The 26,436-nt window shown below is 37.2% G+C and overlaps 1 protein-coding gene across 1 annotated transcript in view; it reads right to left on the reverse strand.

Moving 5' to 3' along the window:
- Window positions 1-26,436, reverse strand: part of FAF1 (Fas associated factor 1) — a 158,213-nt gene that overhangs the window by 11,362 nt on the left and 120,415 nt on the right. The window contains exons 14-18 of the mRNA XM_082765690.1: window positions 22,862-22,998; window positions 20,259-20,347; window positions 8,922-9,002; window positions 8,205-8,282; window positions 3,885-4,100 (exon numbers count right to left, since the gene is read on the reverse strand). Of these exons, the coding sequence (XP_082621816.1) occupies window positions 3,885-4,100; window positions 8,205-8,282; window positions 8,922-9,002; window positions 20,259-20,347; window positions 22,862-22,998 (601 nt within the window). The remainder of the gene's footprint in view (window positions 1-3,884; window positions 4,101-8,204; window positions 8,283-8,921; window positions 9,003-20,258; window positions 20,348-22,861; window positions 22,999-26,436) is intronic.

The following is a 26,436-nucleotide window of genomic DNA, read 5'->3' on the forward strand; positions in this document are numbered from 1 at the left end:
CTGATCCTAAGCTGTAGCTCAGAAAAACGAAATGTGAAATACTGTAGAAGTCTGGGCTTACCAGGGCTTCCAGATACAGTAAATAAAAAGCTTAAGTCTCTAACAAAGCGTCTGCAAAGCCATATCTCAAATACATAACTAGTGCTCCACCTCAAGGAGAAATGAGCAGAAGAAACTGAAGACTGCAACTTTGATTTTTCAGACCAAATTAGCAAGCTCAGTCTTTCAAAAACAGACTTTCAAATGAGATGGACTCGGCAGAGCATGCCAGGACCTCACTTTCTGTCACATACTATACAACTTCCACAAATGTGTCATTAATCCTAGTAGCACCAGTTTGGGTGAATTTGTTCTGCACATTCAGTTTCAACTAGATATGGGACACTTTGGCTTCTTTCCTACAGCGTGGTCAAATGCCCAGGCTGTAAGATGTTAAAGAATTTTTGGAAGACTTCTGCAGACTTCCACTGAAGAAAGCAAGGAACTGGTCATTCAGAAGGTCTACAGGGTGCTGGGAGAAGATAGGCCCTGCAGAAAGCACATTGAGAGGACTACTGAAATTAGTGTTTGGGAAGGCTTTTTAGGAGAAAGGGACTTACTTGAAAGGGAGAAGGTTGACTGAGCATGCTAATATGCTTGGTGTAAGCTCTCTGTTGTTAGAGTTGAATCCATTCTGAAGATTAGGGTGACCATTGGAAGAAAAAGAACTATAATTCTAAAATCAGCACACAAATTTAACCGGCACATACGCTTGCTTCCATAAAGCCTTTGCAGGTGCATTTAAGAATATGGCTAAGGACTGGTAATACAGCTTTTTACTCAGAAAGATGTGCTTACCAAATGTTTTCAAAGTTAGAGGTAGAAATTACCTGCTGACACAGGGTCATTTGTGTGGAATATGCTGGTCAGTACAGTACGTAGTTCTGCTTTGGTTAAGGTACTGAGAAAGGAGGTGGTTAATATCTAATTTCTGTGCTAGTAGGAAGAACACAGTCAGTGACAAAGACCCAATAACAAGTCACTGCATGTGCTTAAATGCTTTGGAATGTCACTACTGCTTTAAAAACTACAAGTAGTGTCTAGAAAAGGTTAATCTGTGTATTTACTCATGTGTAGAAGTTTGTATTTACAGTAGGGTTATGATACCAACTTTAAGTTAGCTAAGGATATCTGTGTAAGCAACTGGAACATAGAACCAAGAACTAATGAATTTTTATTTACCAAAGAAGTAAAAATACTTCAACAACATTGTATCAGGACTGATGGCTTTGAAAAGCAGATTCTGAAAAGCAAGTAAAAAATGTTCTGACAAGTTTCCCGTAAGAAAATGCTCATCTGATTGAAGATAATCCCCTCGTTTTGATAAGACAAACACTTCTGGGGGTGTGTATGTTATTGTAATATAGATTAAGATAGAAGAAAAATGATTAACTTGAGAAGAAATGTTTTCATCTTACTGCAGCAAAAATTCCAGCAAAGAAATTCTGACATTTTCAAAACTTTTTTTTCGTTTTTTTTTTTTTTTCTTTTCTCAAAATTGTTATAGGTTAAATACAAAAGGATATTTCTAAATGCTATTTTTTTCTGGAGCACAAGCATCCCAAGTGTTTTGTTCTTCTTTCACAAATTTGAATGGATGTCTGTGATATATGTCATATAGCAGAAGGGTTTTGATTGCAACTTACAGTGTATTTTTAAGAGGCTGTATAGCATGAAGCCTAAGGTAAGAAATATATACTTGTACCACACTCACAGTACTTTCATCAGCATGATTTTTTTCCTTTTTTTAAGCAAACAAACAGAACTCTTCTCTCTGTGGAGTCGCACAATTCCATCTTTCCAAATCTGTGGAACATGGCAGATGTCATTTATAGTTAGCCCCTGGGGATTATTTTTTGTCTGTTGTAGCTCTGGTGGTCACAATGGCAACCGGATTCATACACGGCCACTGAGTCAAATCAGCATGAATCATTTATGCGACTCCTCATACATGGCATTATTAGGTTGGAATCATAGAAAAAAGATGACAGGGTCTCGCGTCCAGTGCAACAGACCAACAGCTCTGTATCCTGCCATAAAATTCTCCTTCCTTTGCCTCAGCATTTTCTGCCTTGAAGTTTCACAGATTTATTGACACTACCATCCCACTGTAATTTAGTGGTCTTTTTTCTTTTCCATTCCTTTTTTCATTTGTTCTCATTTGAGCCATCTGATCAATTTTTGAGTTTACAGAGGACTAAAATTAATAATGATGACGATGTGATTATTTACAGAAACAGCCAGTCTAAACAGAGAGAATTTAAAGTGTAGGAAAAAAAAAAAGAGTAATATATTCATAATTTGATTTTTTTTTTTGTTGTAATAACTATGTGCTAGGACATAAATATGTTACAGGCAGGAAGGTATGACTTGCAGAATATTTAAAACACATGAAAACGTCGTTTAGACTGTGAAAGATTGTTGAGTAAGGTGAATGATACTGGAAACTTAGATGACTTCCAGTCCTTGGTTCCACTGGAAATGATATCACATGCTTAAGGAGTAAAGTTAATTAGTGATTAATGAGATTCCCAAAATGCTTCTTTTCAGTCTGACTGATTAGGATTCTCAATATAAGACAAGGTGGAAGAAAAGCTGTAAGCACTGCAATCTTGTTTACAGAGTTATGCCATGAATCTTCAGAAATCACATCCACTCTCAAGGTCATAGCTTGTTAAAGACATTATTTTCTTCCCCTTTTGGAGTACTTGTGTCACTTAAAATAACTTACAAATAGGATGATAAAGCAATGGGCTGCTGTTACAAAACAGTACTGTAAACACGCCAATCAGAGCTCTGCTCCTAGTGAACTTCCTCCACAGGCAGTGATGAGAAAGAAAATGGAAAAGCAACCCAGATTCTGAGCTCCTTTGATGAAAAATGGCTTAACCAGTCACCTGGAGATTCCCCCGGACAACAAAACCCCTGCTCCAGCCCAAAGCTGCCCAACTCATTTGCAGTACTGGAGGTAGCACAGCCAAAAAGCTGCTGAGCTTCACCCATCACTGCTTGGCTCAGTTTGTACTGTCACCTCTGCATCACCCCATTACCTTCCCCCTTTTACGCAGTGCCCTCATATTAATTGCTGCACAGTTGGATCCACTGACTTTTACCTTCGCTGTAACCATGACTAGTTAAATGAAAGTTAAACTGCAAAAGAGCAGACAACACATAGTTATATCTTAAGTGAAACCTGGTAACAAGCACATAAATATCTGTTGATAAACCAACAGAACTGAACTTGCTTTTGTAAGCAGTAAGTGGTATTGACTTTGAAAATCAGTCACAGCAAGTACATCGCTAGAATTTGGACGTAGAAGGTATAAATGATTACTTGGTTGTATGATGTAACAGGTGGATGAACAATTCATTACAGTGTACTGATTAGCTCGTAACCATTTGTTATCTGACACTGAGCCTTCCTGGTCATAACATAAAATTGGAATAAAATGGCAAAAACAATGACCAGAGAAATACTAGTCTATATCAGACCTAAACAGCAGACTAATATTGATGCTCTTTCCTTCACAACATGAAGCGAGTGATGCTGGCTCACAGTCAGAACACATGGACATTTTTCACTGAATGTGATCCACAACTCGTTTGTATCAGAAATGAAGGATTTTTTAAAATGTCACTGGAAACAGATTTCACAGTGCAATTTTGTATGCAACATATGATAGCACTGTTAGGCTAGCACCTGGCTTGCTCACAGCCACAGAGCTTGGGCCACACTCTAACATATTCAGGCACAGCTTTTATTTTCTATGCTAAAACATACTGGTCATCCAAACACACACAATTAAGAAGTAGTGATATTATTCCTGGAAGGTGCATTTACTCACATCTCTCCTTGGAAAGGTGCCCAGCAGCTTGTATTCCTCCCAAGGATATCCCTTGGAAGCTACAAAATCAAAGACAACCTGCAGCTTGCTGCTGGCCAGGAAACGTCGCTCAAAGAATTCTCCACTGGGTGTCCGAATACGCAGTTTGCTGACTGACTCGGTGCTCTCCTCTTTCGGTTCTGGAGGCAAAGATTGCTCAAGAGAGAGCCTGATAGCCTGAGGATGGAAAAATAACCATTCAGGTTGCAATCTTAACAACAGAAGAAAAGGAAAGAGCTTTTCTGTTCATGTCTTCTAGAATTTCATGATGTGCCATAGTTGTGCTTTATACCTCAACAACAAAATCATTTTTATTCACTCCTTAATAACAGCTCACCAGACAACTAATTAAAATAAATCCTTCTTTATAACACATATTATTAGGTCTACAGTTAATGCACGATGGGGATAAGTAATTTAATCATTTGGCAGAAAGCCTTGAAAAATTTGAAAGAGAGAATAATTGTCAAGTGGCCAATTGCTTCCTTAAAAGTGTATAAATTGAAGGCAGTAAAAGTATTTCTTCAAATGCACTTATTATCAAATTGCCTTCCTCTTATACAGAGTAATTGACCATTTGTACCAAAGACAAGACCCTCAGTGGCAGTTCAGAATAAAAAGAAATATGTGCAAGAGATTTACTATAAATAAATAAAAACACTGTTAGATGTGCTTAAAAATATCACAAATGTGTATTAAATATAGTGTATATACAAAATTTGGAACAGTCAAAGAAGGAAATTGGGAGGAGAGACATGGGAACTTTAAGGTTTAAAGAAAGCAATTATTATTACTACTTGCAGGAAGACTACTCCAAGCACAGGTGTGCACATCTTCTGAAACAACTTGCACGCAGCCAGCCAGCACTGTAATGCCCAGGCTGCAGTACGCAGCTAAAAATGCAGATGCTTGCCTTCCTGCTAACACTGCGCATATTGCTGATGTCAAGACTTTACGAGCAGGAACCAAGTCTGTATTCACTGACCTTTGCCTCCAGGAACTACGACATTTACACTTTGATCAGAATTAAAAACAAACAAACAACAACAGCAACAAAAGCCTAATATTAGACTGCTGCCATAGGTGGGCTTGATTGTCATGGGTGCTGAATGCTGTTGGCGCCCTCAGACAGAGGCTGATTTCTTTTAAAAATAAGATCGTGTTTAGAAAGCAGCCTTGTTACCGTATCACCTTACTTCAGGCAGCAGTTAATGAGAATCTCAACGAGTGCTAGAAGCAGAATAACAATTCCTTCCCAATACACCTAAAAGACAGTATTCCAAAATGCGGCAGTCATGCACTGCTTTACCTAGAATTTAAAGGCACTTTCATGATACACAGTTGCTATTTATGCCTTTGAAAATCTCCCCAAGGTCATTTAGTAACAGATATTGATGGAGGATGATTGCAGTAAAGAGAAAGGAATGGGCAAAAGCAAGATTAAGAAGCCTTTTAAATAGTCTACTTCTTGCACACGAACCTCTGAGCAAATTATAGCTCAGTATAAATATTTATACATAGAACTTGAGTTCATTTTTGCTCATCTACTATGAGATTATATTTTAAATAGATTCTATTTTAATTTTCTCTCTCTCCATACTCAACCACCTGCTTACTGTCTTTCTGTTTTGACATTTCCCCACACAGTATAACAACAGATGCTACATTATTTACTGAACCCAATCAATTATATTATAGAAAAATAAACAACAGTAGCTCATTAGAGCTCTTTTCTTTGTGCAAAGAATGCGTCGCTCCCTCAAGTAACTAGTCTCCCAGGCTTCAATGTAAAACGGCAGTTTACAATGGATATTCTGTACCAGCAAACCAAGTCAGAAAACAATGATGAGATGGATCACATTAATAACTCTTGGATCTGAACAAGCAATTTCAGTGTTGTTGATAAAAAGATGTTCAGTATGTGAATAGCTCAGTAGCCTGATTTTAAATATAGGAACTGAACATAGAGGCACTTCTGTAAGTAAACACTGTTGCAGAACAATTCAGTATAAGTAATCTGTATACTTGAAAATGGGAGTGTTAGTAAACATTATTGTTAAAATCCCTTTTGTTCTACTAAGCAAACAGATCCTATTATTTTCATTACTGCAGTCTACAGTAAAACAGGGAAGCCCAGATATATTTTGATAACATGGACTAGCTTTGCAGGCTTTGTGTAAGAAAACACTTTTCAAAAGGCCAAGGTGTTAGAAAGGGTTCAGGAGCAGATATACTAAAGCAGAGTGAATTATTGTTTCTATGCATACAAAATTACTTAAATAACAAAAATGTTTTTATTACTTGAATCTGATTATAAGTGATTGCTCAATAGTCTGTTATTGCTACAGTACTGATTTATTTTTAATTGCTATTGACCTTACAGAATTGCCAGCTTTTGACTACTCGACAAAATTCTCACAGTCGAGTTTTGTGCACGGCTCATCCAGTTGTGTTTTTATCCTCTTATTCTTGCCTTATGTTAACAACAGGAGCTAAGAAAGCCATCAGATACTGTGGAATAATATAGAAGACTGGACTGCATTTTTACTAAATCATTGAATTCTACTGCTTTGATGGAATGCAGTATTTACAACACAGCACTGTTTAAAACGTTCTTGAATGTTTAAATGGTTCAGATTTTTTTAAGGCAATTATCTTGGTCAAAATATATATGCAAATGCATTGCTTATACAGTTTGTTTATTGGGTTTGTCTCTGGGAATAATAGCTGCACTGGTAGCAAACTTTTTGCAGTTGTGTAATGCAATTTTTTCATACATCAGCAAAGTACACAAGACTGAAATGTCAAATATATATTTAAGTCTGGGGCGGGGGGCGATGAGGAAGGCTGTGATTTATCAGGATTCCATGAGTTCCAAGGACTTTTAACTAAATGGAAAATTAAATGAGAATATAATGCCAAATTTCAAATCTCCATCATTGCTGGGAGTCAGAGCAAAAGAGTTATATAAACTCCACTAAAAATACTGAAACTCTGATATTTTATATAAATGAATAAATATTTAAAATATATTTTATCCATATTTGCAATAATACTGGAAATATACTCAGGAAATACATATTCAATAGGGATGTTGATGTAGCTTTGTAGTCATTAGCAACTTCCTCACAAAATCTTATATGCCTAGAAGTCAAAGGACAACACTCAGTCAACTCTAATTTCAGTCAATACATTTATGTGTACGTCACTTATTTTGAACATTTTATTCAAGGGTTTCAAAGTCCCTTTCAAATACGAGCTAGGTGTGTTTCATAGCAGTTCTGTAAGGACATCTATTTCAAGACCACTTCACAGAACAGCTGAAAATACTTTAATGACTCGTCTGTTTCACCTATCCTTTGAAATGTGGTGGGGTTTCAAGGGAAGAAACATGGCTGTAACAAAGCCTTTTTTCTTCTCTTTTAAACCATATTACTTATTTGTCAGCAGGTGAAAAACAGGAAGCCACTGTAAAATTCATGTACATGATTATTTACGCCTACAGTGATACACAGCTAGGACAGGAGCCAGCCTAGATCCAGCAAGAGGCTGCAGGAGCTCTCTCTGGCAGGTTTTGGGGCCTGCAGAATCTACAAAATTGAGAGAATCTACAAAGTAACAGGGTTTGAGGAACAGCAAGCACTCTTCACAGCATATGGTTTCTATATTTTTATATAGGCCTAGAGACCTCAAGAGTTTGTTAAACACAATTTTCAACCTAAGGAAGATTCTGTAGAAGATTGTTTAGACATTTTAAGACATACAATTGATTCCATTTTCTAGACTTTTTTGTTGTTGTTGTTGTTAGTTTGTTTTGATTTCTTTAAAAAAAAATTTAAAAGTCTTTTGTCTCCCAAATAAGACTTGGCAACTTGCTTGATCAGAATTGCAGTTAGGCTTTGTGCTACTTCCTGGAAAAAATGAAAGGGCTTCATGGCATTATATTTTCAAAAGCAGTGCCTTCAGACACAAGATTTGAGATTCCCAAAGATTCCACTATTTATGAAACTTATTTCACAGATCTTTTGCTCTCAGGCCTATCTAATATCTGGCTGTAATTCAGACCCAGATGATAGAAAAGAAAAACTAAGTGAAGATGAAAATTATTTAGTTGCATTACATTGTTATATATATATCATAATAAATTAATAAAAATACTGATTTGGTGTTCAGATGAAAAGTATACTTTGAATTAAAGTTACACGGTATGCTGAACAAAAGCTGCAACCTCCAGAAGCCTCATGAATTCAAAAAGTTGTCAGAAAAGGTAAAACATCCCACCTCACGTTCTTCCTCCTGTTCTTTCCGAATCTGTTCCAAGCGAAACTGCTCTGCCATTTCTCTCTCTTGTGCTTCTCTCTAAAAAAAAGAAACACATAGTAAATACACATGTACTCACTTCACTTTCCACAGATCTGTCTAATGATGTGCGTTGAGCTATATTAAATGAAATTAACTTCCCAACTTTTCTGTTGGAACAGGAATGGTTCATGGATGACTGACATATTTGCACAATACAAAGCCACGTGAATAAAACCTTCATAGTTCTTATGAAGCTTGTTAATGGAAACTTATCTGAACTCAACTTTTGTCCTCAAGAATTTACCACATTAACATAATTAGTTACATATATTCTGAAACGTCTTGAATTTCTGTTTTGTAAAAGTTTCCAGATATGGTTAGACCTAAGGTTCACCCAGCCTAGAAACCTCTGATAATAATCATTAATTGTGACTTGGAAACTAATATTAGAAATAGGATATTTATTAAGTGATCTTTTCCTATCATTCCATTGGCAGCTTCTATTATTATGTAGGGTCACTACTGCTTTAGCAAAAAGATGTAGTCAAATCTTGTGAATGTATCTAGTGCCATTTGATAACCACTTATGGCTCCTTCTGCAATGGTCTCATATTAAAAAGCAAAACTGAAGTGATGCACCAGTCATGGACAGATTCACATCTTGGCATTCACACAATCACTTCACCAGCCACACACCTTCGCTCTGTCAGCTTCAAGTGATATGCGGTACGCTTCATCCTGCTCTCTTTTCACATTTTCTCTGGCTTCACGTTCATCCTAAAAAAAAAGAAAAAAGAAAGGAAGAGAAGAGAAAATGAAAACTACCAGCATGTGATGACCATCATGACACATATCTTACATCTCTGTTCACCAGCATTCTCTACCCTCCTGACTTAATAAAAATATAAATATACAGATATATTTGACTGCCTTACTTATCTAGCTATTGCTATGAGAAAAAAAATCAGAAGTGCCTCAAGGGCAACCTTAGCTTTAAAAAAGAAAAAAATTACAACTTACCTAAGGCTACATTTCAATTGCCATGCTATGTATGGTGAACAGTGTGTCCAAGCCCCGGCCCAAGGGCTGGAGCTGGCACCAAAGCTCTTTGCCCTGCCACCTTTACTGTGGCCTTGGCAGAGGCCAGGAGCAGCTGAAAGCCTTCTCCTGCACCAGCCACGCACAGAGAATCCAGCCTGCCAGAGCAAGACAAGGGACACTGGAGGGACACGTGTGGCCCAGCACTGGGGAAGGTCTCACAGGGACGTCACTCCTGCAGCTGACTGTTTGGACTGCCTTGTAGTGTGGAAGGACAGATTATGGTACAGAGGACAAGGCTGGATTGTAATTTATCATCTACTTCAACTGACAGGAGGGAATGGTTTGTTCTGTGAGAGGAGGCCTGCTCCCAGGACCTTCCCTGGTAAAAACACAGTCAGCAGGACCCATCCAGGGCCAATACTATTAAACATCATCCAGAGGCCTCAATTCATATCGTACTGATTACTCTACAAGGATGGGACAGTAACAAGTAGCGCTCTGAAGTGTCTCAAATGTAAAGATGCAGGCAGACGAGAAACATGAGGTTAGTAAGCCAACTTCAAGCCAGCAAGCCTAGCAAAATGTCTTATTAACGATCACAGCACAGAAAGTAAGGGTTTATGAAAAATATGCTAATGGCAAAGTGAGGCGTCACCCATACAGTGGAGGATCAAGAAGTGGATATCCCTGAAAGCTGAAAAGCACCGGGGCAGTATCTGATAAAGCAAAGTATACAATCCTTAGCTCCATGCTCTGCGGCTGCAGCCAGAGACAACGTCGGCTGCTCTGCGCTTACTCTTCTCACATCCTATAATCCTCCTAGAGCCCTGCAGAGGCTGCAGTGGTCCCTACAAAAATCAATAAGATTTAGCTGTGAGACTGCTGGTGGGCTCAGCGCTGTCACCCGGAGTTACCAGCAACATAGCACTTAGGCTGGGGTTTCACAGAAATGAAAACCTACTACTACAGCTTTCTGAAGCATTATGATAATATTCCTCATGATCTGCAAGGCTTGTTCCACTTAAAGGAATCATTTTGCAAACTCATTTTATCCCAGAAACCTCACTCTTTGGCAAAAACTGGATTTTAAATGAAAGGAGCATAGTTAACTGTTACTGTCATGTCATGCAACCATGCCAAGATGTTCCTCAAACAAAACTCTAGCGTATTAGTGGTTAAAAAGTTCTAGAGCTGCATGCAACCACAAGAGGAAAGGACAAATTGCAGGAAAAGGTATACAACCTCCAGCTGGAAAGTTACAAGATCTTTTTAGAGGAAACTCTTCTTCCTTATAGAAACAGGACCCAAGATTATTCTACAATCAGTGTCTCCTAAATTTTATTCACAGAAGATAGAGAAACCATCACTTTGTTCAGCAGAGCTAAAACATGAGAAGTAATTCTTGCAAAACGTAACAAGGACAATAACCACCAATAACCCGTTCCCCTCTGGCTTCTCTGGACTTTGATAAGCTTTATATGCTGTGTTCATGGAATGCCTCCGAATATTAATTCAAACATGCCAGCATAAACTCCATACATTAATATTCAATTTCTGGAAGAGGGGATGATTTTTACAATATCCAAAAGTGAGGAAAGCTTCTTGAACCCACAGTTCCCAACTCTTTACAGATGGAATGTAACATAAAAAAAAAAAACACCTTTTATACTGTCTATATTGAAACTTTCCATAAGCATACAGCATGTTTACCTTAAAATGGTAAGAAACAAAACTAATTTCTCAAACCAACCTCCTGAAAGACAATGAATTCAGGCATTCTGTGAGAGGACAAGCATTTAAAAAATATTAGGAGTTGTTTTGGAGAGAACCTGTCTATCTTTCATGTTTTGCAACTTCATACATTACCGTAACTTCATGTCAAAGATCCCACAAGTCTGGGTGATCGATGCTGGAGGGACAACTGAAAGATCAGTTGCAACTACAGGCTCTTTGCCAAAGAATGCTAGCAATTAACACATAACTAAATGTTAAAAATGTAAAAATTGTTAAAAATAACTCCAAAAATATATACTAAATCAAGAGTTGTATGAAATTGAGTACTGACTTTTTATTTCGCATTAAACAAACGGTCTACTCAAGGAAGTTATTAAAGGTTACTTGCGATGAGTACAGGATTCATTTACCTACAAGGATCTTTACTGAGCAATTTTTGAAATTGGTTTAAATTACATAATCTGGATGACACCTTCAAAAAATACTGACGCTATAGATTCTACAGCAAGAATATAAATATGAATTCCAGGCATCTCAAAAAAATATATTTGTTTCCTCCCCATTCATCACAGTTATCATCGTCCTAAAACCGGATTATGAAAAAGATGTCAGGAATGCGAAGAATTGCTATGCATGACTCCCTGGTCCTCAAAGAAATATGTAAGCCACATCTAGAAATATATGACCATGCCACCGAGCTTTACACCACATAGAAATAATACTGTTCCTACTGAAACAGATCTAAGAAAAAAAAAATCTGTAGCTAAACTAAACAGCACTGGAATCCAGATTTCTTCAGCTGAAAAGCAGATGTAATCAATCACGTGGATTTTTGTTGTTTGTTTGTGTGTGTGTGTCCTATTTCTGTGTTTTGCTAACACTGCTCACACTCTATAGGAATAGCCACATCTATGGTGATTATGGCAGATTTATAATATTCTCTCATTCAGAGCTACACCTTGGACAATTTTTTAACATTAGATGCTGCAGTTCATTATTTTAGTCACCACTTCCTCTAGAGAAATTATACAAAGTATGAAGATGACACAAATCTACTAGAAAGCAATAAAATAAAAGTGACAATGTTCATAGGAAAAGCAGGACAAAATATTTTGCAATTAATCTTTCATTGCTACCTAAAAAAGACGGCATGAAGGAAAAAAAAGACTAGCAATACTACTAAAAATTAATTTTAAAATGTCATATGTGTTGTCCATTAACAAAACATGAGGTAGCTGACATCTATCTTCTTAAATCCTACATAAATTGTAGCATCTACTGAGCATTAATAAATGAAACTTCGTGTTACTTCTGCAATGCATGCAAAATGGCCATCTTCTGTTTTCGAGAAACCAAGATGTGAATATACACCTTATCCCAGTTCACTTAAAAAGCCTACATCAGAAAGAGGAATTACACTCAGCAGTACTGAGTTCCACACCAGTGACCAAAGGAAGGTATTAACATAAACCACCCGAATCACAGGGGTTTTGCTCCTTGAAGGTAGAAAGTCCCTCAAGAAATTTTAAGTACTAATTTTAGATTTTAATGAAAATGTCCACAGAACAAAATATTTTCTGTATTAATTAAAATGTTGAAATAGCTACCTGGTTGTTTCTTACTAGAGTATGAAAAACGTAACATGAATCCAGAACAAGGGCTGAAAAGGAACAAAGCAACTTTACATTTGAACTTGTACTGAATTGGAACAAGATCAAATTCGTGTTTTTGTCACATCTGTTTTGAAACGAATGCAATATTGCATGAGAGATCAGACTTGGCTTTGTCACACTAGCCTGGCTTCTAGTTCAAACATTGTCATCTCTGTATTATTTGTTAAAATGAATCATGGTAAAAGTAAATTCTACTTGTCTGCTGCAGGAGAAATCTGCAGACATTTAACAAGTTTACATAATAAAAAAATATAGAATAAATATAGAATGAAACACAGAATTCACCCTTGATATGAATTTCATTCACTTGGATCAAGATTCTTTTAGCTGCTCTTGCACAAGCCTTAAAAGTCTTATTTGGTGTTCAACAAAAGAAAATCCAGGCAATTGGGAATGATTTAGATACCAAACAAATCCAATGAAATCAACAATTAAAAAAAATTTTTTTGCTCATACAAGTATTTTTGTATGTTTAAATTCTACCTTTGGATAAAATTATATGATCTGACTTTAATAAGGCAGTAGGCCTCATCTGTTTCATGATGAATGTAAGATCTGAACAGACAAATAAAGATCAAAAAAAAAAAAAAGGAAGGATGAACTCTGCAAGCCAAGAGATCAGTGGTGAAGAGAAAAGCCCATCCTTCTGACAGTGTACCATGAGGAAGATGAGGTGGAAGAAAATAGGAAGGAAGGGAGAAAGGGTGCAATGGCAGAGGAACATTAGGGAACAAAGAGCAAAGAGGTGAGGTAAAGAGAGGTGGTACAATGGAAGCAAAAAATTGAATGAGCTTGAAGTGCATAATGGAGCAGAAAGGATTTAAGTCTTTAAAGTTAAAAGGAAAAAGGGTCTTGTCAGCCTACATGGATGCTTCCTCTATGCTATCAGAGCTCAGCGCATAGGGAAAAGTATGTATGTTCCCTCTCCAATAATTATTCCCTAAACAATTTCATAAAGCTACCTGTGAAGCACCTAATAGAAGGAATTTTCAGAATCAGTATGATGGAAAAGTTGGACTCCTGATTGCACTTGGAACGGCACTCTCCTTTTTTTTTTTTTTTTTCCTGCAGATTATATAGGGGAAAAAATACACAGGACACAGAAAGTTGGCTTCTTGTATGGGATATTTAGCTGGAAAAGTCAGCCTTGGAACTTCTGTGCTTAATGTTGTTGCTTGTGAAGGCAGGATTTAATGATTTAACCCCAGGTATCAGTTTTGTACCTGATCTGTCTCAGAGAGATGTGTTACACCCCATTACTCTTTGGGATTAGTATTACTCTGAAGTAAAACCAGATAAAACAACTACATAAGATTACCATGAGCAGAAGACATTTCTCAGAGCATCGATGAGTAAATGGCTGTTACAAGAGAGACAAAAAGAAGTGCACTTACAAATGCTGAATGCTTCTCTGAAAGATGGTTCATTTCACCGAACCACTCCTGAAATTAAAAACTGCAAGTGCTTTAGGCTATTCACGGGAGCGTTAAAGAGAAACACCCCTTTGTCCAAACAAACCAGTGCAATAAAAGCATTAATTTGATTCACTAGAGATGACAGACTTGCACATTGTATAACTTAAACATACATGATGGGGAATATGTAGAATTAAAAAGCGTACACAAAACGTGTTAGGCGTACAAGAACGATGAAAACGAAGCAGAACCAGAGGTGGGGAGGCAGGACTGAACAGGGGAAGAGGGGCAGAATCTTGCCAGTTTATATTGAAGGCTCAAAGCCCAGTTCCAGATACTGATTTTTGGGAATTACTTCAAACGATATGAAAGAAAGCAAAACCAAAACCTTCCAGAAGCAGTTCTGCAGTTATTTACCATGGAAAATCATCCAGACAGTTGTACTAAAACTTCTACCAGTCTGGGCTGCACGCTGAGAAAGCTCAAGTTTATTAAGAGAAACTAAACTAACAGTCAGTGGCTGCAGCCATCAACATACACAGCTGAAAACCCATCTGAACTGAAGATATTTTCACATCATCTTCTTTCTTTCCACTGTCATTGTTTCACGTTTGGTCTAAGTTCAAAATAGTCCATAAACTCCTGAAGACAGAAACTGTACTTGCTGGCGTGTTAGTACAGTGAAGTGCACAATGGGAAATCACCGAAGCTTTGAGGCGCTCTCATAATACAAATACAAAATAGGAAAATTTATTCAAATAAATTTTGATTACTGTAGTTTAATTAGTTATAACTAGTAATAATTAGTAAATGTGCTAATTGGATTTTTGAGAGGTTACAAGAGAATCTCCGTTAGACGGCTGTCATCACCGTAATGTTTTGCGCTTTGGAATTTAATGAATTTCATGTATTTATTCTCATAGCCTCCTGTTGTGCAAATACTATACGCCATGATACACATGACAGTGTTAGATGGAATGCAGATTATCAAAGGTATTCAAACACCTAACTTCTACCGATTTTAATTCAGTGCCTAAACAGAAATCACAGAGGTCTACTGCATGGCTGAGAGAAATATTTAGGCCATCCTCTAACCAGAAAGCACAACTGCAGGTACAGAAGGGAGAAAAGCAACTGATCTGAAGGAAGAAAAGACTAACATCACAGATTAGGAGAATATTCACAAGGACTGAGTTCTCTTCCTCAAGTTTCCTTCGTGGCTGTGAAATACATCTTTGGAAGGGGAATGAGAAAAGGTGTTGGAAGTCAGAACTGTTATATCAGCATGGCGAAAAAAAGGGAAATCCCTAAATCCCTGACATTAGACAGCAGAGAGGCAGAAGATGAGGAAGACACAGCAATCTATTTTCCTTACTTCGAAGTTACAAAAATAACACTTTGGCCAGTAAATCTCTGCCTAGTACAAGACAGTTCTGGGACAGACACACAAGCATATTTCTACAAATAGCTGAGGCAGTGAAAAGAAGGTGAATTTATGTTGCTGTTTTGGAGTGTTGCGGGTTTTTTTGGCTTTTTATTTTTTTTTAACATATTTTTAAAATCTCCATCCATATATTAGTTAGGAAAGAAAATTTTTTCTCATGCTGTAGCTGCATCTAGGAAGAAGAGATGTCATCTAAGATCAGAGAGCAAAGATGGTGACTTTGCAGGTCTACATTTTTCTACAGCTTATCTTCAGTGAGACTGATTACAACAATTTTTCAAGTTTAAACATTCTTAATTATCTCTCCTTTACAATGTTTCAGCAGGCACAGTTTAAAGTGAATTAAAGGTTTTAATTTGGATTTGTAGGAATAAAGTGTTTCAAGCAATTGTGGGTATTTCAATTCCACCTTGAAGTCTCATCTGAGAGCAGGAGTGCTAGTGTTGCATAACTATGAAAATAAACACGATGAGAGACCTACTGTTACTTAAATGTGGACAAGTTGGACCAGCTGTGTAACAGTCATTGCTTTTACAGTAATAAATGTTGACAGCAAAAATAAAAAGAATGCATTACTGAGAGATCATCAAATGAGCCCTGTCATTACATGGAAACTCCACCCTGTATAAGCTTGTCAAAAAGTGTTACTGTAATCCTTTGAGAAGCCTCCACCTCAGGCAACAGAGAAAAATGCTTAGGATCAGCCCAGAACAGGTGTGTTGCACTGTAATGCCAGTATTTAATCAGGGATCTCTTCACATCAGCCTCACGAAGGAACTAACTCAGATCTGTGTGGGCCCATCATGCAATGCTGGGATGTTTATTTAACTATCAAATTAAAGCAAGCAAACTAACAGAGCGTTTGCAAATGGACATTCCAGGGCATAGACTATTTTACAATTATCATTTGTTTTCTTGTCAAAGTCCAGCAGCAGGCACTGACACTTAAGAGGAACTGATACCACGCACTCCTTTCAAAGTCAATGCCTGACAAATCTCAGTTCACACCTTGATCAACACCGGCAGGGGCCAGTCATCTCTGTTCTGAGACGACTGCTCTTTCACTTGCAGGAGAAACTCTTCAGTTGCATTTATTTCCTCTTTGCAAAAATCCCCAACCCTACTGCCCAAACAGTAGTTGAGGTACAAACAATTGTAGCGTGGGTCTGAGGAGTAGATGCGGTTAGAAAAGGAAAATATGTCCGTTAGATCTATGAAATCATTACTGCAGCCTCTTATTCCATTAGAAGGAGCCTGGAGCTGTTTCTAGGGTAAGAAACTCACAGGACTGAATATTTCCCTGGGAGATGGTGGTCTCTACTGTGCATGTACAATTCTGCATACACACCCTGAGACTGGGCTCAGACCCTAGACCTGACCACGCTGAGAAGGGTAGGACTGCATCCTGGCCAGCCAGCCTTGCTGCTGTTGAGGCCACTGAACCACCATTCAATTAGCCTTTGGCCAGTTCTTACCAAAAGGGCCACATAAGTACAACATCAGCACCTGGACGACCATATGCTATTGTTTGTGGCTTGCTACAAAGGCAGTTTGAGAACCAAACTTACAAAATGAGACAGCATAACAGCTAGGCCATGTGTCTACAATGGCACATCAACAAGTGTGGCCCAAAAGGACGAGGTTTCTGAAATGTCAGCTGGTCAACACAGCTGTCACACAGCAAGGACAGGCCCAAGGGTTCATGACTGGCCCAGAAGCCTTGGAGAGAGAAGGAAGAAGAATGGGAAGCCAGATTTGTCCCTCTTTAAGAAAGCTCAGGAGAGAGAACGAATGCCTAAATTAGGCACCGCTTGTACCTCAAAACAGGTACACTGGATTACCATGACTACAGATACATATCTCAGTATTTTTTAAAGTATTTCTTTGGAGACTAAGTAAGAAAAATCTTAAAGATTTATATATTGTGTTTAATTAAGTTAAATCCAATCACTGGTTAAATGATGGTATTTTAGTAATTGACATTATGGAAATATGCCCCAAATTTGTCTGATTAAAATTGTAGGAGGCTAAACCAGTAAATTTTACTAACACCCGGATACAAAAGCACAGGATTTAGCTAACTATACCATTACCACCAGCTAATGAAATGAGTCACTTTGCTCAGGAGAGAGAAGTTGGTGACTGTGTTCTGAGCATCCTGCCTGCAAAATCAGTCGATGATTCATGACAGGGAACTGGCTGTAAGGTGATGCCTCAACAGCTACAGCCAGCATCGCGGCGAACACCTGTACCATTAGCTGGCAGTGGTAATAGTCATCCTGTACTGAAATAACCATCAGAGGGCACTGCAAAACATGCTGTGCTAAACAGAATTATGCAATAGCTGTGTTTGAAGCTTTCATGGTCATGCAAGTTAAAGATCCAAAGTGGAGAGGTTCAGCTGCGTAAACTGACCCATTAACGATTTCATGCTGTTATTTACACGTGTTTCCAATTCCATTTCTCTCTCTCACACACACTTCTCCTTACAGCAAGGCTATATAGATGACTTGTCATTTTAAAGCACAAAAGAATTTTCTGCTTATCTTCTTGTGGTTTTATGATGACTTACTGTTGCTATTAAGAAAACAGTAACAGAAACCGGACTCTGTATCCTGTTTGCTATTGTGATATTTGGGGGAAAAAATGCACCCACTGTGGTAAGTTCTTTAAAAAGAAAAGGTGTTGATATTTGAACACTCTAAGTTGTCAAGTACAAGACTTACAAGAAAGCTACAAGTTATGTAGCAAACCACAAAAAGACAACATTTTTTTTTCAGGTGAAAGCTTTCTATTGAGTACAGTCTGCTTGCCAAATACTGCCTCTTTGGAATAGCAATTTCATAAAGCACGGTTGTTTTTCATTTTCAAACTTCCTGCTTCAAAGGCAAAAGTGTCTGAGATCACCTTTCCTGTGTGCTTGTAACAAGTGAAGCCAAGTTATAAGTAAATACCCTCTTTGTGTATAGAACCCATAGCGTCTGAAAATCTGCCCCCTAAGTTTATGAAATTTTCCATTAGTTTTCTGAATGTCAAAGTGTATTAGAAAAAAAGCTCCCAATGGGAAAGAAATGTCAGTGATGCTCTCAGTGACAGGAAAACAAAAGGAAATGTGAAAAAAAACATATACACAGAAGACGTGGACAATGAAAGATTTTAGAGAACTGTATAAAAATTATTTTTTTATTCTCCCTACCTAGGAAGAGCACTTACAATAAGAAGCCTGGATATATTCATATCATCACAGTGGGGACATGTGGGGCTGTCACTGCTCTTGGGCATTCAGTGAAGAACCCCCAGCAGCTCAGGATGGAGAAGCCCGTTCCTGGTTCTGCAATCATGGCCTCAAGGCTACCATGCATTCCCTTTCTTGGAGCTTTTTCTTTTGAGCATCATGCCCAGATTCTTCTCAGTTGCAAACCTGCCTGGTTTTCTCCTCCTAGGATGGGTCTCTCACCTTCTCACCTGACTTCTACCTTCTCTCCTCCACAATAATCTCCCCTGCTCTGGACAACTGTTCTGGTCTCCTGTTCCTGTACTCCACTCCAGTTTCTTTATTTTTCTTTGACTTTTTCTTTACTTTTTTTTTTCCTTTTACACATCTTTACTCCTACTTCTAGTTCCTTTCCCTATCCTTCTATCCGTTCTTGTCTCACTGCCTTTTTATGTCTTTCTTTCAATTTTATTCCTTTCTGCCGGATTTTGTCATTTCTAGTACCGAGTCTTCTTCAGAACTCATCCACATTGTGAATTTTAACTTCTTATTAAAGCTTTAAAAAAAATCCATACTCAACATATTGCTGTTAATATGCAATAAAATTTTCAATTATATCATGCCTTGGATTTTTGTTGTAATCCTCGTATTAAAAGTTGTCTTCAGTATTAACAAAATCAAAGTCAAATTTCTTCACCAATGAATTACAGGTAGCATAAATAAAGAAAAAAAATGAACTACGAATACTGTGTAGATAGCATGCCTTCATATTATTATAACCATAATCAGTAAATCTCATACAGATTAAATACAAGATTTAAATGTGAAGAATGTTTAGTGAATTATTGTCAATCAATGTCTATGCAACAGGATAAGAATAATCTTGAATGGCAACACACCAATTATTACAAATTCCCGAGTAAGTACTTCATTACTTCCAAATGTCACTCTCAATTTATAGAGTAACAGATAAACATCCCTCAGCTGTACGCCTCACTGTGTTTACTTCTTTGCAATTGAAACACTGTTTTTGCAAAGTGGTGTCGTCTCTTACTCACTTCTGAATGGTGATTCCGTACTGGCATAGTTCTGTTTTTTAAGATTGCTTCTCAAACTCCTTTTAAACATATACTTTTAAGACACATAATCTATCTTTGCTTTCTACCTACAGTCTAGAGCTGGTCATTGGGAAAAAAATCTGATTGCCATTTCCTTGTATGAGCATACTAAGCTCTATAATACCAGTGTAAATGTAAACAGTTACTCATGACTAATATTTAGAAAAAGGAAACAAACAGTCTGAAAATGACGGTAAACCAATAAGGAGTTTTTTTGAGAGACCCAGCAATAGGAGACACAAAGAAGGCTTAATATTTTTGTCACAGGTAATGGAAGAGGCACACTAAAACGTGCCATACCCAGCTTCATTGGCTAAAGAGATGTTTGGTTATTTTTGCATCCCCAGTGATTTGTGGAAGACAGTAGGTATCTGCAGTAACTTTCAAGTCTCACCTCATCCTTTATGTCTTCCTGCTGCTGAGCACTGAAGATCTCCATTGCAGCCATCAGCCTCATCATTAGCTCATCCACTGTTGTGTTACCTAGCAACACAGGGAGATAGCTGAACTTCAAACCATTAAAGTTATTAAAAAAAAAAGTAATCTTAGAATTAACCTGTAAAAAATAGGCAGTTCAAAAAAAAAAAAAAAAAGGCGACAGAGTAGAAATGCAAATACCTTAGCAAAATGATTTTAATTGAAAATTCAAAATTGTTTCTGCAAGAAAACATTGACCATAGGCTAAAACTTTATGTAGTTCAAATCTGAAAAACTGTTTTTGTGCTTGCATGCAATAATTCTATTTTTCTTCTAAACACTGATGTTAGAGGAAAGTATACCTGGGGTTCCCTGACATGAATTATTTTTTACAGGTTTAGAATTCTTGGGTATAATCATGGAGACTGAAGCAATTGGCTAGTCAGGTAACAAAAGGTAGGAGGTTTCCAGTAGCATCTAAACAGATTTTTAATTTTTATTTTTTTTAAAGGAATACAGTGATTAAATGCATGTGTGCACATGCATTTTTATTTAGGTATAACTATTTTGGGTAGTGAAATTTCAAATAGTAATAATATACTCTCTTCAGTGTGTTTACTTCTGATAAAACTTGTAAAGCTAATAATAGAAAATAAATTACCTGTGCATAAATCTCAAGAAATACAGCATATATATAATCAAACACATAATTCCTCACATTTTCTAGCAGTGTGTCTCCAGCCTTCACGAAGAATGAAAGATAAGTTTAATTTCCTACCAAGACATGCTCAGTCTTTGGTTTCTCGTAGACTAAAGACTAGATTACCTGTTAGAGCCACTCACAGCAGCTAAAAGGCAAGACCATTTCTCCATGAGAAATAGGCTAAATCTATAAACTGTTAACATCTGCCAACCTAAATGATCTTCGGACACTGACAGAACGATGCCTTCAAGAGCTACATTGATATTGGTAACGCTGATCAAAATTTTAAAAGGAATAAACTAACCTTAAGCCACAGTACCAAGAAAGAAAACAAAAAATGTACCCAGAGTTTCCAACCCCAGCAAAAAATAAAAAGCAAAAGCAAACTTAGACAGTCTGCATTTCAATAAACGCCTTCAGGACTTAAGTTTCTACACTGTTGTATCTCTTCTGCAAACACTGCCTTCTCACCCTGCCCTGAAAGGCTCTCATTGTTCCCATTTCTAACATTTGCTACCTTAGCAGAAAATATTATCCCGCATGCTACAACATGCATGACTTCAGAGACTACCATTCATTTGAGGATATATTGTTAAAAGATACCAATGTCCCAATTCGTGGGAAAATAACAAGCCCAGCACATTTGGGTTGTGACAGGATTTGAATCCAAGGGTAAATTTAAGTAAGACTGCAATGGATTATCAGTTTAGTTCAAAACACTATTTGGAGAAAACAAAATTAAATCTTAGCAAATGCAATGAAATAATTTGGATTATTTGATAATATAAAGTTGTGTTACATTATGACTCTGAGACAGTAAGCACCACTGACTTCAGTGGGAAGCTTAAAGTTACATGAATGCTTAACAATGCTCTAGAGTTATAAAAACAAGAAAATCTATTTGTTAGGTTATTTGTATGAAATAAGGTTTATAACAGACAGACATACCATGAACTAGTATTGTGCTGTACCTTGCACTAAAGAGAGAAAATCCATGCAAAATTAAGTTTTGGCCACTGAAAGGAGCATTGCAGATTCCTCAAGAAAATGATTAATCTCATATGCAGAAAGAAACAGTAACACTGTCTGCAAAAGGCAGGATTTCCAGAGGCTTAATTTCCTCAGGAAAATCAGGATATTAGAATAAAAACTGACAGATATGACCAACAAATAAATGAGAAGAGAGTCATTAAGGCAACCTTGTGGAGGAAGAAAGAATGAGGGGTAGCCATTCTGTGATGCATTTTAATTTGAAGAGTTACTGAGAACAGCAGTTGAAGGGCATTCCACACCTGAGTTACCTCACTGCCAGCAGAATCAGAAGAATGGTTATGCTAGAAATAACTGCTCACGTACAACAGAAAGCTTCATTTATATGAGATTATATTAGCTACTTAAAATTCTGATCCAATTTAGGGTCTCAACACTGCAGGCGGGCCTGAAAAAGCAACTCATACTCAAATATTATCCCACTACGTGCAACAGGAGTCCACATATTAACAAGGAGCTGCACAGAGAACTAAATGCATGCTAGCACTACACAAAAATGCAAACATTTTGAGGATTTATCTGGTTATAAATTTGGAAAACCAAATGCTACTCCATTTTCAGGAGATTTGGCTTCTACTTTTAAAAAGAAAATCTGAAAAACCTAACATAGGATTCTACTCCAGTCATGGCAACTTCAATCTCTAACACTATGCTAAAGAAAACATTTATGAATAATAAATTTATTTATACTCTGATAATTACAAGTTTCTTCTGTGTAATAAATTTATAGCCTGAACACCTTAAAAAAGAAACATTTAGCAAGGATGTCTCCTAACAATTTCAGAAGCCACATAAGAAATATTTTCAATATAAAGCAAGAACTGTACCTTGTATTACATTCAATACTTCATTAGATGATCGTTTTCCCATAATAATAAGAAAAAGTGGAAACTGATCCGTCTTCTGAGTTCGAATAGTTTGGGCCACAACACTCCCGAAGTGTCTCGTGCACATCGTCAGAAACCTATGTGGAGGAAAAAACAGTTAACATTGCAGAGTTGTTTTGGAAGTTAACATTTAAAAAATTAAAATTCAGCAGTTTGACTGCTATCTTGCTATCTGCTGGTTGACATCTAGGCTTCTGCATTCAATTTTAGAGCTCTTTATCCCTTTTCATGATTAAATTATGAAAATATTTACAAGTATGAAAGACTCTAGATTTTCTACACTGAGACAATTAATAACTGGTAGAGAAAACATTTATTTTGATGGAGAATCCCATTTTTGTTACACTGAAGCTTTAATTCACAACCCGTTCCCACCCCCCCGCAAATAATCACACTAAACCGATTGTTAAAAACTTCTAAAGGAACTAAGTGAAGACGTTACCTAGTAAACATGGAGAAGTATAAAAATAGTATTGTTTCATATGAAAGCATAATTTAATAATGAAATATCAAGCAAATCTTTTTATCAGTTGTAGAATTAAAACAGGGTACTTCAGAATTGTCTTTTCTTTTGTACTAGTGCCCTGCCAGTGACATACTTAGCAGTGTGGTCTAAAAACAATAATTCTAAGCTTTTGACCAAAAAAAGCTCTCAGATATTAGCATAGAGAAGTCTAGCATTAGTATTCTTAACACGATCTTGAATAAATGAAAAAACTGATAAAGCTTTTCTCTTCCATTAGAGGACTGTTTGAAATTAGCATTTCTTTCAAGAGAAAAGGGTAGCTTATGATATGTTTTCAGATCTGATGGTAAAAAGTAAATGTCATAATAATAATGAATTATGAAAGACCAAATGCAAATATAGAATGCTTTAATAAGATCCAATTTAATAAAGTCTGTAAAAATAATGGACTTTTAATAACACGGGTCACAAAAGGCAAAACAGTGGAAATTCTGAGGACTAGCCACTGGTACAGGCTTATTAATTCTTAATTATGTTCATGAAAGGCAACTTAAATCGTGTGTTTTCTTATGCCTTATGATAATATTTTAGGTAACAACTACTCTGAAATGTATGCTCTAACTGAAGAGCAAAGTCCTGTTGTCACATGCATTAGAAGCCAAATCTATTTGAAAAGACAAACTGCATTAAAATGTCAAGTGCTCTAAGTAATTTCTTCTCAAAAGATACTGAAAAGATTCAAAAATGCTTTGATTTTTTTAATCATCATATATTACATCTAATAAAATCGCTAAAAACTGAAAAGCCCGATGAGTACAACATTGGGCACCCAATGTATAAAAAGAAAACCCTACAACTCAACGCCATTTTATAGCCTAACTATGTCTGTAGTTGGATGGAAGGCAATAAGCAGGAATAGCTAGTGAGTACTTCAAAGTCATAAATGTCACTTGCAAACGTCTTTCCTTGCCTCCTTGTGCCTCCATCTTTTGCAATTCAGAACTGTCAAGTGGAAAGACAATGTCAAAAATGTCAAATAGGGACTGCTATAACAGAAAGAGCTAAGTAAAGACAAACTGCTAAAATGAAGTGTCTGGATATACAAACGCTTAAGAAAAATAATGCTTTCGATTTTTGGTTTTCAAGGTGGGAATAGATAAGTCATATCTCAGCTTCACAAAAGTCATTGGTGATCTTCAATGACAAATTGACTCCTGTAAGTCCAGGGTTTCTCTTAGAAGTAATAAAAGAGCATGGTCAATAGAACTGAATTCCTGAGACGTGTATGAAAACTGTTTAAACAGTTTGGCATGCCATAGAATAAAAGCACTAAAGTTTCATGGGAAAACAAAATATCTAACTGAAGGTAAATAAACACTGTAGAGGAGTGTTTTTTTTGTTCCTAAAAGGAATAGAACTAAGAGATAATAGCAATATTAGTTGTGCTCATCAGAAGTTTAAATTGTCTGCATTTTGTTCAGACACAACTCATTCACAAAATATGCTTTCATAGGTATGGATTTGTTACTCAGAGAATTCTGCATGAAGCAGTTATTTCAGTATGTTAAAAAGGTTCCCAAATATTTTGTTTTACCAGGAGATGATTTTTATTTTTTTATGCGGAACTTCCTGCCTTAGGAAAATCTCAACCTAACAAATTATGATACTTAGAGGTCCTGTACAATCAAGGCTGGGAAACGTATAGGTTTCAACTTACTGGCTTCTGAAGATGCCATCTTGTGCCAGACTGTCAGAAGGATGCACACATTTCCTGGTTGAGCAACAGCAGAACACATGCCAGATGCCAACAATGTCTCTCATGATTTTTTCTTGGGGCAGCTTCTCAAAGCCCATGGCACCATCCACCCTGCTTGTTCAAATCTCCACCTTCCTCCACTGCTGCTGCAATTTGCTCAGCTTGCAAGGACAGGGCCAGTTACAAGAGCAGCAGGAGCCAATCCTGATCTGAATGGCACATTTGCCACTGCTGCCGTTAGGCAGCCTTTCTCTGTTTTGGGGGTTGCGTGGGAAACAACAAGAGCTGGTTCCCTCCCAGCTCTTCCAACCTTGAATAAAGGAAGTCCACATTACAGCACTGGCAGCCATGGTGAGGATGTTCGTGGGGGGATGAATAAACAGCTGGCAACAACGTGCATCTTCAGAGATGAGCAATTGTCCTCAAAAAGCTCCTCACTAACATGATTCCTCAAACTAGATCCTACTCTTTTGCAATTGAATAAGACCCCGTGTGTCTGTTGAACTAAAATATAGTAAGGCCTATAAAAATGTGAAGGTAGTTCAACGATGTCCCACTGAATAAAGAGATACCGCCAGCAATCTCCAATACCTGCACTGCGTAACTCCTGTTCACCAGCAATCACTCCCTCACATATGTGCTCTTAGCTAGGGCAGTGGTATGTGAGTGCTTAGCAATTTCTCATAACATCTCTTCCTTTCGTTTTACTGGATGGGTAGGAATTGAATTTTCATTCACAATCCCCATTCAGTTTTTCCTCATGCCTTTTAATAGATTTTGCAACTAATTTTGCCTTTTTCCCCTTCCTTTCTCAGCCTTTCCCGATTGTGGATTTCCAGACCTTTTTACTTGCTTCCGTATCTGACAAAAAAATCTTCACGCTAGCATTTACTGTCTTCAGAAGTATGTGAATGGGACCAAAACAATTTGGTGGCATAACCAAATGCGTACATCACTTGCAAGGGATTTTCTTATTTCCATCTAAATAGAAGTGTGCCAGATCCTTTAGTGGCATCTCCAGAGCTGCCAAGAAAACTGCCCGTGGAGCTCATCAAAGAGCCAGGTGTCACTCTGGGGAGAACTGTTTTCCACAACACGCTGGATTACTGTGATCTCCAACCAAAAGTGGAGATAGAGGAACACTGCCAGAAAGGGAGGGCAAATGGCACCCTACTAGTCCTTTTATTTTTAAATTATAAAAATATTCATGGAGAAAAAAGTATGAAAAAGGCAAAAAGCATTTTACAAAGGAAAAATCCATTTCAAAAATCTTACAGATTTTTTTTTTAAAGT

Source organism: Aythya marila (genome assembly GCF_965140915.1).
Source record: "Aythya marila genome assembly, chromosome: 8".
NCBI lineage: Eukaryota > Metazoa > Chordata > Aves > Anseriformes > Anatidae > Aythya > Aythya marila.